At 29.4% G+C, this 18,226-nt stretch overlaps 1 protein-coding gene across 1 annotated transcript; it reads right to left on the minus strand.

Annotated features, from left to right (window-relative positions):
• Window positions 1-2,116: 2,116 nt before the first annotated feature.
• LOC145115003 (beta-glucosidase 18-like) lies at window positions 2,117-18,001 on the minus strand. Its single transcript, XM_079051135.1, has 11 exons — window positions 17,762-18,001; window positions 17,621-17,687; window positions 17,472-17,530; window positions 17,229-17,379; window positions 16,783-16,870; window positions 16,451-16,703; window positions 4,755-4,870; window positions 3,049-3,301; window positions 2,860-2,962; window positions 2,670-2,778; window positions 2,117-2,546 (listed from the first exon to the last, which is right to left on the minus strand). The coding sequence occupies exons 1-11, from the start codon at window positions 17,948-17,950 to the stop codon at window positions 2,345-2,347; spliced, it is 1,590 nt and encodes a 529-aa protein (XP_078907261.1). The 5' UTR covers window positions 17,951-18,001; the 3' UTR covers window positions 2,117-2,344.
• Window positions 18,002-18,226: the final 225 nt, after the last annotated feature.

Genomic DNA, 18,226 nt, shown 5'->3' on the forward strand with positions numbered 1-18,226 from the left:
ATTTTTTTTATTTTTGATTTGTTACTGGAGGACAATTTCTTTGCGATTCCAGAGATGCCATTTTCATTCCCACGACATGGTGGCACTATTGCCACGACGTTGAATCATTATATATCGCGATCCAGTAGACCTCAGACTCGATACCATGACGTGGTCGACACTTTCCCACGTCGTGGTGACTGTAAATTGTGAAGATATATATTTTTACACCACAAGTCAGAAGTTCGTTGTCTTGGTTTATTTTTCCGGAAAAATTCAAAGCAGCAAAAGATCCAGTTTCCAACAATATTTTCGATCTGTCAATGCAAACCCACTACAATAAGATTTGATCTCGCCACTACTACCCCAGGGAAGTTAGTTCATTTTTCTCCCTTTATAGCTTTTATGTGCTTTTAATTGTTTTATGCATACAATGAAGGCATTGTATGAAATAAGTGTTGGGTAGGGGTCAAATAAGGATAACAAGCATACTTTAAAAAAATGTTATATGAAAAAATTTTAGACTTGAGAAATGGTCTAAATTAGAAAATCTAGAAAAATTAAAATTTTGATATTATTGCGTTAGAGCTAGTTTGCAAGTATTGTATGTGACAATTTGATGAGAACTATAAGATTTTGTTAAGTCAATTTGTTATAATATATTTGTGGTTTCTCAGTCTTAGTGAAATCATGAAACAAAAACACAAACTTGTGTAGTTTGAGAGACATAATATGTTTTGCATTGTGAATATCTAGATCCAAAAACAAAGCCTATTGGCCGACGATTTATCTCTTGAGTCATTTCTATTAAAACATATTCGAAAAAATGTTTTTCAAGTGTGGTAGTTAGATTTAAGAACAATTTAAGATTTGGAAATGAAAACGAAAGAGATTCTCTGTAAAAGTTGAAAGATCCTTGCTCTGATACAACTTGATGAGTTATGAAATCAATTATATGAATCAAGACATGAAGAAATGTAAGAACGCAACATGTAAATATTTATGTTTAGCTCAATATTAATCAGGAAGGAGGTTAGAGAGTACAAGTAGGTGAATGAGAGTGAAATGCATAAATTTGCGAGAGTGTGTTAATGAATCTCTAACCTACAACACTATTTATAGGAAATATGCATAGCGCTCTCGACTGGTCACAAAACATACATGTAAACTTCGACATTTAAGTACAAACAATGTTGCCATATGAAATAAAAAAGATATATCGAAATATTAACAATTTCGATATAGACTACAAAATAAACTTTCGATATTTGAGTCTTCATCATACACTAAACTTAAAAGATACTTTTGACGTTTGAGTTTCTTCATAACAAGTTATACTCAACATATATATTTAATTCTTTTACATAAACTAGGATGTAAGTTTATCCTAAATTCTAAGGAATCTTTATTTCTATATAAATAATCCATCAAATTCTTATGTTAATCGGAAAGGTGTTAATCACCTTTAAATACAAAGGAAAAGTCATTAAACATGTTACAAAAAAACATCATAAATTCTTCTTCTCTTATTCATGATTATTTAGCCTCTCACATACTAACTTTATCGTTAAAGTGAATTCTCGGATTCTAACCCAAGAACATTGTTAACCAATTTTTTAAGGTATTATAGATGTCTAGATCAAATCTATTTTCTAATCATTGACTTCCTCAATGATCAATGATTAAAACAATAAAACTATAAACTAAATATACTACAATTTTTTTATGAAAGAGAAGTAGCTACTCTATACCATATATATTCATCCCGATGGGAGTGAGAGAGTACTAAAAAAATACTTAGACTCTCATGGAGTAACGATGAGAGATTTGATAACCTCTGTATATATATGTTAACAACGAACAAACATGAGCTCAAACAGTGTGCTCACTAATGTTCATCTCATATTACCCTTTATAAGACTTAACTGTTCTACAAATCCCAATATTGATCCATAATCTTCCATGATCTATTGTTAACTTTGTGTTAGAAAAAACAATATTCTAGATTCTCTAGACATATAATATGGATAAAAAAACAATACCAAAATTTTCACCTGCAAAGAATAGTTCTCTCTTTTTATATTGGGAATTGATAGAATTAAGTACAAAAATCTAATTATATTACACATTTAAAAAATAAAATAAAACATTTCCTCGTATATATTTCATTATTAACTTATTCAACAACAACAACCAAATAGAAATCTTATAAGAAAATGGGGTAATATAGAAGTGATAATTAGGTAATCTTTCCGCACAATAGTGTCGTTGGTTTCAACTTAGTGTTAACTTATTATAGATGAGTAATACAGTCATTTGATAATATTATTATGAACCCAACATATAAAATTTTGCATGGAATATTTTATGCATATGCTTTAATATTGACAAGATCGGTAGTGTTTTCTGTTAAGAAACTTTTATACCATCTTGCAGAAAGCTTTGGTATTCGTGTTAGTGTTTGACGGTCCACATAATATAACCCAAACTTCAAATTGTAACCAGTAAGCCATTCATAGCTATCCATCAATGACCATATGAAATATCTGCGTACATCTGCTCCCTTTCTGTCATTCAAAACACCAAACATTTCATTCGATAAATAACGATGACACACTTTGAATTTTGAAGATAACTAGGCTATTTTCTAAATATACAAAGATAAAGTACCAAAAGATTGTAGAGCAAACCTTATGGATTTAGCTAAAAAATCAAGGTATTCTAAGTGGAATTTAACTCGTTTCACGTCATTTAAAATCACATTCACTCGTTTCTCTTGTAGATCGGGTGAAGAATATCCTGCAAAAAATACAAATTTGTGGGCATGACCAATATTATATTCATATTTAGTTTAAAATATATGTGAAACAAGACCCTTACCATTTTCTGTAATAAACATGGGTTTATTTTTATACCGAAACTTGATTTGGTTAACAATCTTCTCCATTCCGTTAGGAACAACGTATGTATCTTCCATCCCCGTCTTTTTGTAAAACAGAGATAAACATCATTAATATCAAATAAATTAAAAATAAACCAAATAATTAAAAATCATCATTTGCTACATACAGGTTCACCGATCAACACACCATCTCGCTCTACCATAATGTCAAGGAAACCTTGGATTGGACGATTTGCAATTGGAGAGCAAGTAGAGTTTGTACAATCTTTAACATAAAAAGACGAGTAATGGTTGATACCAATAAAATCAAGACTATTCTTCACAATTTTCTTTTCTTTAATGGATAAACTTGGTAAATCACTTCCAATGTACTTAAGCATTTCTAAGGGGTACTCTCCGTATATCAGGGGATCAAGTACCCTGTTTAAAAGTAAGAAGTTGAATAAACATTTACGTAAGAACTTGAGAACAAATTTTTAAAGGGAAAATTTTCAGTAAAACATCATCATAAGCATATAAACATGTCATATAGGCTAATCACACATCTAAAAACTAAAAATAAAAATAAAAAAATTGAATATATATATATATATATATATATATATATATATATATATATATATATAGTGTGAGGTTAAATAGAGAACCATAATTAACAAGGAACCAGTCGTGAGCGTCAGAAATCATAATGATCAACGGCCAATGAAATAGATGTACACGTGTACATTGAACGCACACACACCAAATTATATCAAAAGGTCCACCTCCTTACCAAAAAGTTCACCTCTTTTTTTTTTAATTTTTTTAGGCTATATTTTTTATCGAAAAAAAAACCAAATATACCGTTGTTCACGATTTTCCATCCTCTTTCTATAGAGATCAATATTGATATATAAAAAACGAACTTTTTTTTTCGAAAAAAATTCACTTCATCTTGTTATTTTTTTTAATATTTAAGTTTATTTTTATCCAAAAAAACTAGTTATACCAAAAATATTAATTTTTTGTACTCTATTAATAAACATCAACACCGATTAAAAAAAACTCGATCAGTTCATATTCACACTGTGAATCTAAACTGTAAATATTTCAATTTTTAACATTTACAATGTGAATTTGACTTACTATTTTAATTATTTGATCATTCGCAAATTAACTTAGTGAAATTTACATATGAATCGAAATATATTCCATGTAGGTTTATAATATTTTAACGTTTTCATTACTCATAAATTAGTTTTGTAAAATCAACAAATGGATTTATTCACATTGTAAATCTGACTTATTATTATTCACACTGTGAATCTGAGCAGGTTCACAATGTGAATTTGAGTAGGTTCACAATGTGAATTTGAACTGAAATTTCGATTTTTTTAAACATGAATATGAATCTATGTTTAAAGAGTACCAAAAAATATGAATTTTGATATATCTATTAATTTTTTTCTACAAAAAAATAGACTTTAACTTTTCAATAAACAAAGAAAATGAAGTGAGTTTTTTGAATTTTTTTTTTTTCATTTTTTATATATCAATATACATCTATATGGAAAGAGGACGAAAAATCACGAACAATTGTATATTCGATTTTTTTTAGATAAAAAACATGGCCTAAAAAAATTAAACGAAAAAAAATGAAGTGAGTTTTGTTATAATCGGATACATGTGCGTCCATTGTAAAAGTATACAACCCTTTCTTTTGTCGTTGATCGCTTTAAATTTTGACGTTTTGGATTGGTTCCTTGGTTAGTTGATTAATAATGGTTATATATATATATATATATATATATATATATATATATATATATATATATATATATATATATATATATATATATATATATATATATATAGGTTTAAGAAAAGTATGTACCAGCCAATTTCGAAAGCAAACGCCCTTTTGGCAGCTTCAATATCAAGCAAACTGTCTGTTAGTGGTATGAATGTGTGACAATTTACAACAATCCCGAGTAATCCAGCTTGTTTAAGCTGCACAAGAATTGCAATATATATATATATATATATATATATATATATATATATATATATATATATATATATATATATATATATATATATATATATATATATATATATAGAGGGAATATGACTTATTAAGGTAATTAACTTTTCGGTATATTCACATCTGGGTAACTATCTTTTTTTTGTACACATGTAGGTAACAAACTTGTTGGAAGTGTTCACATATGACAATTATGACCTGCTATAGCAGGTAAAATCCTAGATGTGAACGCTTTCAACAAGTTCGTTACCTAGATGTGTACAAAAAAAATAGTTACCCAAATATGAACAAAACGAAAAGTAAAAATTAAATTACACGAATGGTCCCTGTGGTTCGGGGGAATTTGTGTTTTTTGTCCCTAACTTATTTTTTTAACTTGGATGGTCCCTACTGTTTATTTTTGTTGTGCGTTTGGTCCATGTCTTACCTAAAAAGACTATTTTGCCATTATTAATTTATTTTTTAATTAATTTTCTTATTTATGTATTTATTTTTTATATATTTAAAAAATTAATATACCCCTATATATTATCGTGTTAACTATATATTTAAAAAATTAATATACCCCTATAGAGAGAGAGAGAGAGAGAGAGAGAGAAATACTACGGTGAAAGGAAAAAGCATTAGATTCCAAAATCCATACTCTTTTAATTAAGATAAATAGTTAGTATATTATCGTGTTAACTACTACGTTCACATTATTATTAGAATTTACGACGACAATCTAAATATTTCAGGACAGTTAAAATAATCATAAGACATATGTCAAAGAGTTAAGTTGGACTAAAAGTTATATGGAGTTTTATATTTTTTATAAAAATTGGTTTGACTCCCTTTTAAGTTATAAAATTAGTGTTATTTTTATATACTTTCAAAAAATCAGGTTGTAATCCCGCGCCATTTATAAATATCGTTTGACATGTTTACAATAAATTTGTTGTAAACGTGAAAAATATTTTGGTGATCTGACAGGGTACAACCCTGCTTCTTGAAACTTAAAATGATATATAAATAATGCTACAATAAATTTTAAGTCTTTTTATCGTCAATAACTGTAATTTATATATAACAGAAGCTCACGACGGAGTCGTATGATGTGACCCGACTCATATGTAGAAAACGTATATAAAAATAAACACAAAAACGTAAAGACATAGTATACGCGGGGTAAACACAAAAGTTTAGAAAATGTAGGAGGTGAAAGTGACATTTTATAATGTTTAAAGTATAATGAGAGAGTCATTTTATAAATTATAATAAGAGAGTGACGACGTGACATTTTAAAAAGTATAATGAGAGAGTCATTTTATAAATTATTTTAAAAGGTAGAGGGGCGTTAAATATAATCTCAAAAAATGGAGAGGTACAAAGCATAGACTACGTGGATAAACATGAAAGTTTAAAAATTGATGGTGGTGAAAGTGACATTTTTAAAAGTTCAAAGTGTATTTGGTTAAAGTGACAATTTAAAAAGTAAAGAGGGAAAATAGCTTTTTATAAAATATTTTAAGAAATAGAAGGATAGAAAATATAAGGGGAAAATACAAAACTAGCCATTTTTCCTAATTACTTATCAAAAAATAGCCAAAAAAACTCACTTAGCCAAAAATAGTCCACAAAAGAGTAGTCAACTTTCGGTTGACTACGGTCAACAGGGGATGACTACGGTCAACGCCCGTTGACTACTCTTTTCCCCTAATGGGCTACTGTTTCAAGGGGCCGTTTACTTTTTCGTGGCCCATTAGCCCAAAGTATATAATGAAAAAAATTTCAGATTAGGTCATTTTCCTATTGTTTTCTTTTGTTAGGCTACGTTTTTCTCTCAATGGAGCACCCGAAGAACAATCAGGTTTGTCTACTTTTCTTAAAAATTTTACCGTGTTTGTGATTAGGAGTAGATTTTGTTTATGGGGATAAATTTTTTTTTGAAAAGATTTGAAAAAAAAAATATAAAACTGTAGGTTTCATATGAAACCTACAGTGTACAAGTGCCCAATGCACTGTTTGTGCAGGGTGGACTTGTACACCGTAGGTTTCATATGAAACCGTACAAACGTTTTTTTTTCGTTTTTTTTAAAAAAAATGGTATCAATAGAATAGGAATTGGATGTATTTTGTTGTGGTATAATTTTTTTTATAAAAAAAAAAGGAAATCGTAGCTTTTTTTGCGAAAACCGTAGCCTACGGTTTGGGAAACCGTAGGTCTTAAAAAACCTACGGTTTTGAATGTCAAAAATGAATATATATATATATATATATATATATATATATATATATATATATACAAAACGCGAAACAGTAGACGAAATGGCGAAACCGTAGGCGAATCTCGAAACCTACGTTTTCGTGGGCTATTTTTGGCCATTTGCTAATTTTTGGCTAAAAATTGATAATTACCCCTTTAATTTGGCTAGATTAGTAATTACCCCAAAATATAATATCTTAAAGTTGAGGTGTGTCAACCATCCATGAATATATTCACGGACATTGGTTTTTAATATTTAGTTAATGTCCATGAATATATTCACGGACATTGGTTTTTAATATTTAGTTAATGTCTCTCATGTATTCATTTATTTAAAATTCTACTTACTTTGAAAATCATGTTAGTTTTTTTATATATTTTTTCAATCTAAAGTTGATTTGAATTACTATATACAATATTAATGCACAAAGTTAAACATCTTATTAAAAAACATTAACATTAAACAATTCGAAATGTAAGATTCAGAATAAAAAAAAAGATTTCTTTGAAAATACAATAACAATAAATAAATAAAAAACTCTGGAACATGAATAGTACTCCAAAATGAGGAAATTCCGAAAAAAATGATTATTCTTCAAAAATTGAAAGAAGATGGTTATTTATTATTATTTGTTGTAAATAATTGGTGGTGTTGTAAATAATTGATGGATGACATAATAATTGGTGCATGACAAATTTGTCAACATTTCTAACTAGTTACAATTATATGTTAGTAAAATTTGTAGTATAAATACCCCTCCATTATAAAGAATGAAATACACCAAAAGTTATAAGAGATATAACTTTCATATTCTCTCTAAATATTCTTTCTTCTCAATTAAAGTTCTTATCAAAGTTTACTAGTTTGGTTTGATTTATAGTTACATTAATTACGCTTAATTCATAATACGTTATCAGCACGAAAGCTCTAATCAAGGTTATTAAACAAGTGGAAAATTACATCTATCTTAATCAAGGTATGTATTACTTAGTAAAAACACGATTAATTATAAAAACCTCAATCATATTAAAATAATAATACTAATGAATTAATGAAACTTATACATTATGGACATTATGGACTACTAACAATTTTTATTTCTTATACTAACATTTCTTTATGTATTCTAATTTTTATACTAACATTTACATTATGCAACTAATTTTTATTTATGCAAACTAACATTTACATTATGCAACTAACTTTTATTTATGCATACTAACATTTATATTATGCTACTAACTTTTATTTATGCATACTAACATTTATATTATGCTACTAACTTTTATTTGTGCATACTAACATTTAAATTATATTTATTTATACATGTCAATGTTTATTTATATTTTAGATACTCTTCATAATTTTATTTAAACATTTACTAATATTTATTTATGTTTCTAATTAGTAAAGTTATGTATTAGTTATAAGTCTTATTATATGATTTATAAAATAAATATACATATATACACAACGGGAATATATATGCAACGGTTATAAACAGCAAAAACAACGGCTATATTTTTTTTTACCATAAATAAATATCTTTACCCTGCTTATTTTACCCACAACAAATATTTCTCTCTTCTATCAAATAAATCAATTTCAAGAAATCAAGTTTCAAGATGATTCATCCTTTTGTGATAATCATGACTATAATAGTCATGTTACTTTTCATCCCAATCCTTAACATCGAAGATAATATGGAATTTCATCTACTTTTAGGCTTGTATGCAATGTTAGCTTTACCGCTTCTTTTTTGTGTAATATTTATTGAAATAAATGGATTTTAATTTTAATTTTAATTTTGTTTAAAATTTATAGTTACATTATGTCCAACATTGCAAAGCTCGAGTTTGCAGCACTTGAAGTTAGTGGGAAAAACTATGTGCCATGGATGATAGATGTAAAAATGCATCTTGAATCCATGGGTATCTCAAATACTATATATGAATTTAATAATTGCTTGGTACAAGACAAAGCAAAAGCACAAGTTTTCCTTCGTAAGCATATTGATGAAATGTTGAGATTTGAATATCTTGATGTTACTGATCCAAGTATTCTCTGGAATCTTTTGAAAGAAAGATTTGATCATCAAAAGGAAGTTATACTTCCAAATGCTAGAGATGAATGGAGAACATTAAGGTTTCAAGACTTCAAGAAAGTAAATGAATACAACTCAGCTTTGTTCAGAATATGTTCACAACTCAAGTATTGTGGACAAGAGGTTACTGATGAAGATATGTTGGAAAAAACTTACTCAACATTTCATGCAACAAACATTACTTTGATGCAACAATATCGGATGCAAAAGTTCACAAGATATTCTGAACTGAATGCATGTCTGCTCATTGCAGAGCAAAACAATGAACTCTTGATGAAAAACCATGAATCTCGTCCAACGGGATCAGTAGCATTTCCTGAAGCAAATGCTACAAATATTGATGGTCACCGAAACAATACACGTGGACGAGGGCGAGACCGTGGCTATTTTAATCGAAACCAAAGCCATAATCAGAACCATAATTCTGGTCGTGGACAAGGTAATAATCGTGGTCGTGGCCAGAAAAGAAATAATTACCAATATTTACAAAGAAATAATGTCCACACACAAGATAAGGCCAAAGTGGCAAGGCATGACACTGGGACATCACAAAAATCTGATGGTTCATGTTATAGATGTGGTAGCACAGGCCATTGGTCAAGGACCTGTCTCACACCTGCACATCTTTTTCAACTTTATCAAGAGTCCATTAAGGGAAAAGGAAAATAAGCAAACCTCATTGATAATGTTGAATTCACTCCGCTAAATGCTGCTGATTTCTATAATGACATGGAAGACATAAACTAAAAAAAATCTATTATTGTTCTAGTAAAACTGTTTTTCCTTCGTTTGTTTTTCATGTAATGTCTTTCCTACAATAAATGAGCTTTCTTTTTAATAATAATTATGATTATGTTTATTCACTTATTATTCCTTTTATATGTGAAGTTTAATATGAGTCCAACTGGAGCACAACACCAAGAAAAGATTGGAGATCTTTGTATAGCAGATAGTGGTAGTACACATACTATTCTGAAATCAAAGAAATATTTTTCAGAATTAGTACTAACAAAAACAGTCATACATACAATATCAGGTCCTGCAGACTTGATAAAGGGAACCGGGAAAGCCCGTTTTATATTACCAAATGGTACAAGCTTTTGTATAGAAAATGCCTTATTTTCTCCAAAGTCTAATAGAAACTTATTAAGTTTCAATGACATATATTTCAAAGGTTATGACACAAAAACTGTGACCATTGAAAATAAGAAATATATGTATATTATAGATAAAAACCATGTGCTTGAAAAACTACCAACACTTGATTTTGGTCTGCATTATACATATATACATATGATTGAATCAAATATGGTAGTAGAAGGAAAACATTGTGATCCTGGGACATTCAGTTTATGGCATGATAGGTTGGGCCACCCAGGATTAACAATGATGCGAAGGATAATTGAGAATACACACGGGCATCCATTGAAGGACCAAAAGTTTCCTCAATCCAATAGCATAAAACCATGTGCATCTTGTTCCCTTGGAAAGTTAATTATAAAACATTCTCCAATGAAAGTTGAAAGGGAGTCACCTAGATTTCTAGAAAGAATTCAAGGTGATATATGTGGACCGATTCACCCACCATCTGGACCATTTAGATACTTTATGGTCTTAATAGATGCATCCAACAAATGGTCTCATGTTTGCCTATTATCGACTCGTAATATGGCATTTGCAAAGTTTCTTGCCCAAATTATTAAATTAAGGGCACACTTCCCTGATTATACTATCAAAAGAGTGAGACTTGATAATGCTGGTGAATTTACTTCACAAGCATTTAATGACTATTGTATGTCTGTAGGAATTGTTGTTGAGCATCCAGTTGCTCATGTACACACACAAAATGGTTTAGCTGAATCACTGATTAAACGTCTCCAGCTAATAGCTAGACCATTGATAATGAGGACCAAACTCCCTGTTTCTGTTTGGGGCCATGCAATCTTACATGCTGGATCATTGATACGCATGAGACCAAGTTCATATCATGTATATTCTCCACTACAACTTGCTTTCGGTCAAGAGCCAAATATATCACATTTGAGAATTTTTGGGTGTGCAGTATATGTCCCTATTGCACCACCTCAACGGACAAAAATGGGTCCTCAAAGAAGGTTGGGAATATATGTTGGTTATGAGTCAGTCTCTATTATAAGATATCTTGAACCATTAACATGTGATGTTTTCACAGCACGCCTAGCAGATTGTCAATTTGATGAGGCAAATTTCCCATCATTAGGTGGAGAAAAGAAGATTCTGGAAAAGGATGTGTCATGGCATGAGCCTACTTTATCATATCTTGACCCTCGCACAAAGCAATGTGACATGGAAGTTCAAAAGATAATGCATTTCCAAGAAATGGCAAATCAATTACCTGATGCATTTACTGACACAAAAAGGGTGACTAAATCATATATACCAGCTGTCAATGTTCCAGCTCGAATTGACATTCCACATGGACAATCTGATGATAAAGTCACTCAAGAGTCTAAAACACGCCTGAAGCGTGGAAGGCCATTTGGTTCTAAGGATAAGAACCCACGAAAAAGAAGAGGAGCAGAAAATGCACTAGATCACGATGAAAGTGTTCCTGGAGAAACACGAATTATCAAATTCCCCCAGGAAAAGAGGATGATGCATTAAATTATGGTCAGACAAATAGAATATGTGACCAAAATGAAACTGACAATATAGGTGCAATATTTTCTTATTCAGTTGCATGTGATATTATGAATGATGATCCCGAACTACAATCTGTCATTGAATGTCAAAGAAGAAATGATTGGGCTAAATGGAAGGAAGCTATGCAAGTTGAATTAAATTCTCTTAACAAGAGAAAGGTTTTTGGGAACATTATCCTCACACCTAAAGTTGTGAAACCATTAGGATATAGATGGATCTTTGTACGAAAAAGAAATGAGAAAGACGAAATTGTAAGATACAAGGCCAGGCTTGTTGCTCAAGGTTTCTCTCAAAGACCTGGAATTGATTATGAAGAAACTTATTCACCGGTAATGGATGCAACCACTTTCAGATATTTAATCAGCTTGGCAGTATCTAAAAATTTAGAGATGCGTCTTATGGATGTTGTTACAGCTTACTTGTATGGATCACTTGATAGTGATATCTATATGAAAATCCCTGAAGGATTTAAAATGCCTGAAGCATTAAGTGCAAAACCCAAAGAAATGTATTCTATAAAATTACAAAGATCTTTGTATGGGTTAAAACAATCTGGGCGCATGTGGTACAATCGTTTAAGCGATTATTTGACAAGTAAAGGTTATAAAAATAACACTATTTGTCCATGTGTATTTATTAAGAAAACAACATCTGGATATGTGATCATAGCAGTCTATGTTGATGATCTAAACATCATTGGAACGAATAAAGAAATCCTTGAAGTGATTGAACTTTTAAAGAAAGAATTTGAAATGAAAGATCTTGGAAAAACCAAATATTGTCTTGGTTTACAGATTGAGCATATGCCTAACGGAATACTTGTGCATCAATCAAATTACACAGAAAGAGTCTTGAAACGTTTCAATATGGAAAATGCAAATCCTTTAAGCACTCCAATGGTTGTTAGATCATTAAATATTGACAATGATCCATTTCGTCCATGCGAAGAAAATGAAAAAGTCTTTGGTTCAGAAGTACCATATCTAAATGCAATTGGAGCTCTTATGTATCTTACCAATTGTACTAGACCTGACATTTCTTTCGCTGTAAACTTGCTAGCAAGATTTAGTTCAGCCCCAACAAAAAGACATTGGAATGGAATCAAACATATTTTTAGATACCTTCGAGGAACTAGTGATTTAGGGTTATTTTACCCTAACAATTCAAAACAAGGCTTGATTGGTTATGCAGATGCAGGTTATTTGTCTGATCCTCATAAAGCTAGATCTCAAACTGGATCTGTATTCATGAATGGAGGTACTGCAATTTCCTGGCGTTCTCAAAAGCAAACACTTGTTGCCACATCCTCAAATCATGCTGAAGTAATTGCACTAAATGAAGCTAGTAGAGAATGTACATGGTTAATATCGATGACACAACTAGTTTTAACTTCATGTAGACTTGAAAAGGATATATGTCCAACTTTAATTTATGAAGATAACTCAGCATGTGTCACTCAAATGAAAGAGGAATATATCAAGAGCGACAGGACAAAACATATACCTCCAAAGTTTTTTGAGTACACTCAAGAGCTTATAAAGAACCATCAAGTTGAAATCAAATATGTTCAATCCAGTAACAATGCAGCAGACCTTTTTACGAAGGCACTTCCTACTGCAATCTTCAGGAAACATGTCCATGGCATCGGAATGCGACATGTGCATAGAACATAATGTGACGGATGTCTAAATAAGGGGGAGTCAACTATACACTGCACTCTTTTTCCCTTCGCTAAAGTTTTTTTTTTCACTGGGTTTTCTTTAGTAATGTTTTTAATGAGGCAGTACGTCAAAGTTGAATGCTAAAATGATGTCATCCAAGGGGGAGTGTTGTAAATAATTGGTGGTGTTGTAAATAATTGGTGGATGACATAATAATTGGTGCATGACAAATTTGTCAACGTTTCTAACTAATTACAATTATATGTTAGTAAAATTTGTAGTATAAATACCACTCCATTGTAAAGAATGAAATACACCAAAAGTTATAAGAGATATAACTTTCATATTCTCTCTAAATATTATTTTTTCTCAATTAAAGTTCTTATCAAAGTTTACTAGTTTGGTTTGATTTATAGTTACATTAATTACGCTTAATTCATAACATTATTATTATTATTATTATTATTATTATTATAGTTTTTGACAAACCTATTTATAACGGTAAGATTACTTAATTGTCCACATAAATAATGCAAAGTAAACTTATATGGACCAAAACTTTAATTATGCAAATTAATAATTATATGGAGCAAAACTATATTTATCCCAAATTAAAAGCCATCGTGACTAAATTTGTAATTAATGTCAACGTTGTCTTTTTTTCTTGAGGTCAAAAGTTCAACTCCAGAAATTAAGAATAACATCAGTGAAATTAAGAATAGTATAGGTGTGCATTAAATTATTGTTTCAAAAAATACAAATTATACACTACAAGGATTAAAATAATAATTATTACAATTAAAAATTACATGGACAAAACTATAATTAAGCAATTTCTTGATAATTTGAAGGATAATAGAATAAATAAAGAAATTTTCTAAAAAAAATGGTGATAAGCTTATAGCTAAACATCGGGTGAAACTAAACATTTTCCACTATATTCTATTCAATTCATTTGTATTTTAGTAAGTAGGTGTGAGACCCGTGTATTACACGGGTTGATTTAAAAAAAGATTAAACATTAAATTAAAGTGTAAATAGAAAATATTTTTTAATGTACAACTTTTAAAATAAAAAAGGAAGAAATGTATTTATTGCAATTTATTATCATATATATGATATTTAATACTTTACATCTAAAAGTATATGACTTTAATTTTAAAAACTGAAACAAATCAAAAATTGACAATTAGATAATATTTATTTCAAAAATATCACAAAATGACAAGTGCCAAAACTCATGAGAGATTGACATGTAGCAAAAAAAAACCTTCATTTATTAAGGAGGATTTGAATATTTCATTAACGTCATCTTGTTTTTGCTAAATTATCGAAATATTTTTGATAAAAAGTATGTATTATCGGGATGCGAAAGGTGTTAAATTATTAGCAAATGGGATATTTGAATTTGTTTTTTTAAAACTTAATAAAAATTTAAATTTACTTTGATAACATTTTATAATGGTATAAGTATATCAACTATAATAAATGAAGATCCATTTTGCCACATGTCAATCTTTTATTAGTTTTGACACTTGTCATTTTATGATATTTTTGAAATAAATAATATCCCCATGTCAATTTCTAGATTTTTTCAAATTTTAAAATTAAAAAGTCACCTAATACTTATATATTTATATATGCAAAGTCTTAAATGTAATAAATATGATAGTAATTATAATTAATACATTTTTTTCTTTCTTTATTTCAAAATTTTATTTAAAAAAAATACTTAATGTTTACATTTTAATATTCAATTTTTTTAATCAACCCGTGTAATACACAGGTTTTACACCTACTATATATATATATATATATATATATATATATATATATATATAAGTTTAGGTTTTATGGAAAACAAGAAACCCTAAAGAAAACCCTAAAAATGCATAAAAAAATACTTACAGATCACAAATCTTTTTTTTTGACTTTATATATACAAAAATCGCAGCTTTATTAACAAATTCGTTGAATTTCTTTGAGAAAAAACCAAAAGAAAAATCGATTTTTTAATTTTTTTTCAGCGATTTTATTAAAAAGTTGCGATTTTTGTATATATAAAGTCAAAAAAAAATTTGTGATCTCTAAGTATTTTTTTATGTATTTTTATGATTTTTAGGGTTATTTTAGGGTTTTTTTGTTTTCCAAATAACCATTCCCTATATATATATATATATATATATATATATATATATATATATATATATATATATATATATATATATATATATATATATATATATATGAAAAATTAAATGGTCCATCATCGTAAATATTCCTAAGTTTTGGCGACTCGACCCCATTTTAGGGAGGAGGGAGTCATTCCCTCCCAACTCACTGAACCCACTACCATATCAGTTTTTCTCTTTCATTTTTCTTCATCTTTCTCAACCCAAAACACACGCAAACCCTATCTTTTTCAGCCCACTCAACAACCCATTCAATTAAAAAAAATACAAAACATCAAGGAAAAATCTTAATTAGCAATAGAGTTACCGTCGGTACCACTCCCTCTCCAGCGGGTTGTTTAATTGGTTTCACTAACCCACTTCATCCTCTCTCTCTACTTTCTCTCTCTCATTTGTACCATGTGTTTTAAGACTTGTACATTAGTTGTTTTGTATTTTTTTTAATTGAGTGGGTTAAATAAGATAGGATTTTCGTGTGTTGTGGGTTGGGAAAGATGAAGAAAAAAGAGAGACAAAAACTGATGTGACGGTGGGTTCAGTGGGTTGAGATGGAATGACTCTCTCCTCCCTTATAAAGTAAATAAATACAACCCCATGTTTGCAAAGTGAAAGAAAAATAACCCCAACATTTGCAGACAAAAAACTCGAAATAAATGAGTACCTTGTACTTTTGACGATATAGCTCTACCGCTTTGCCATGGGCCAATAGCATGTTATGCATAACAATGAGAGGCTCCACTTCAGAGTTTCCAGTATGACAGTTACCATAAAACTTGGAGCAACGAGATGGTGGATAAATCCCCCACTTATAAGCAAAGTTCGTGAACAGGTTTGGCTCGTTAATTGTAGCCCAATACTTTACTCGGTCTCCAAAGTACTTGAAACAAGTATCTGCCAAATGAACAAAGTGTTCCCTGCCACCATATTATGTCAGATAGAAAAAAACAGAAAAAACAATTGATGCAAAGTTGAAAATGACAATTTTAGGCTTACTGCATTTCACGGTTTAGCCAAGACCCAAATCTATCTTCAAGTTCTTGAGGAAAATCATAATGGTTAATCGTCACAAACGGCTCAATTCCTATATTATTGTAGTCAAGACTTATTCACAGAACATACACTAAGTTTTGAGTAAAACTAACAACGCATACATGTATCTAGTTATTCTTTAATGAATCTCATATTAGTGCGACACGATCTTATATGTCTTTAAATATATTGGAGTCTCACTTTCTTTAAAAAGGCTCATTTGGAGACAAAATCTTGGACTATATATATATATATATATATATATATATATATATATATATATATATATATATATATATATATATATATATATATGTTAGAGTCTCTCATTTGTTCATAAGGGCTCTTTTGGAGAGATAATACTAGACTACATATATATCTTATATTATTTCACTTTTAACTGACGGTACCTTTGAGAATAAGATTGTTGATGATCTTGTCATAGAACATGATCCCTGCAATATTAACTTCACCGAACTTTCCTCTTGGAAGAATTCTAGCCCATGAAATCGAAAATCGATATGCTTTTAGGCTAAGGGAATGCATTATCTCAATGTCTTTCTGTTTTTAAAAGAAACATAAATAAGGAATCATATTTGAAATAAAGAATTTTTTTGATACCAAAAGTTGTAGATAAGAAAGAGTAGTTATACCAAAAATAGATGATAATGATAATCTGCAACATCTCCATTCTCTCTGTTTTCTCCACAACCTAATAGAAATGGCAATGAATTCATCATTATAAATTGAAACGTAATTCAAGATATAAACTATAGGAAATCAGGGAATCGGTGATATTCACCTACAGAATGACAAAATACATCCCAGTTGCTTAAGGATTTTGCATCCTCAATATAACCTCCTTCAACCTGCGTGCGTTTATATGTTGAGTTATAAAAAGCCATGATCTTAAGAAAAAGGAGAGAGTGAGGAAATTATCAACTTGGTAAGAGGAACTTGCAGCACCGAATATAAACCCTGGTGGAAAATCTAATCTTTTGACATGGTGTTCTTCTTTTTCTTCCAATCCAAATCCCCCATCACCATTTTTGGAGGCTCCAAGAACCGGATTACACACAAATATGAGATACCAGAAGAGAAAAATGATGTGTGATTTTTGTTTTAGCTTCATTTTGCAATAAAGGGGGAGATGAATCAAGTATCTTCAATTCTTATTTATAATCACTTTGCATGTTATATATATATATATATATATATATATATATATATATATATATATATATATATATATATATATATATATATATATATAAAAGAGCACTAAAAAATGAAAACATAAAAACAAATCTTAATCTAATCTAATAAATAATTTTTTTTATCATGTTTCACATTCATATTTATTTTGCCACATCTTATTTTGTGGTTATTTTAATTTTTTTTCCATACA

This window comes from Lactuca virosa, chromosome 5, assembly GCF_052849685.1.
Source record: "Lactuca virosa cultivar CGN04683 chromosome 5, Lactuca_virosa_CGN04683_v6, whole genome shotgun sequence".
Classification (NCBI taxonomy): Eukaryota; Viridiplantae; Streptophyta; class Magnoliopsida; order Asterales; family Asteraceae; genus Lactuca; species Lactuca virosa.

Excerpts from the sequence above, each read along its gene's own strand:
- LOC145115003 (XM_079051135.1), bottom strand. The coding sequence starts at position 17,950 with ATGAAGCTAAAACAAAAATCACACATCATTTTTCTCTTCTGGTATCTC. Across the intron at positions 17,380-17,471 it reads ATCATTATCATCTATTTTTG|AAAGACATTGAGATAATGCA; the intron begins GTATAACTACTC and ends TTTTAAAAACAG. Across the intron at positions 2,963-3,048 it reads GTGTGTTGATCGGTGAACCT|ACGGGGATGGAAGATACATA; the intron begins GTATGTAGCAAA and ends TTTTACAAAAAG.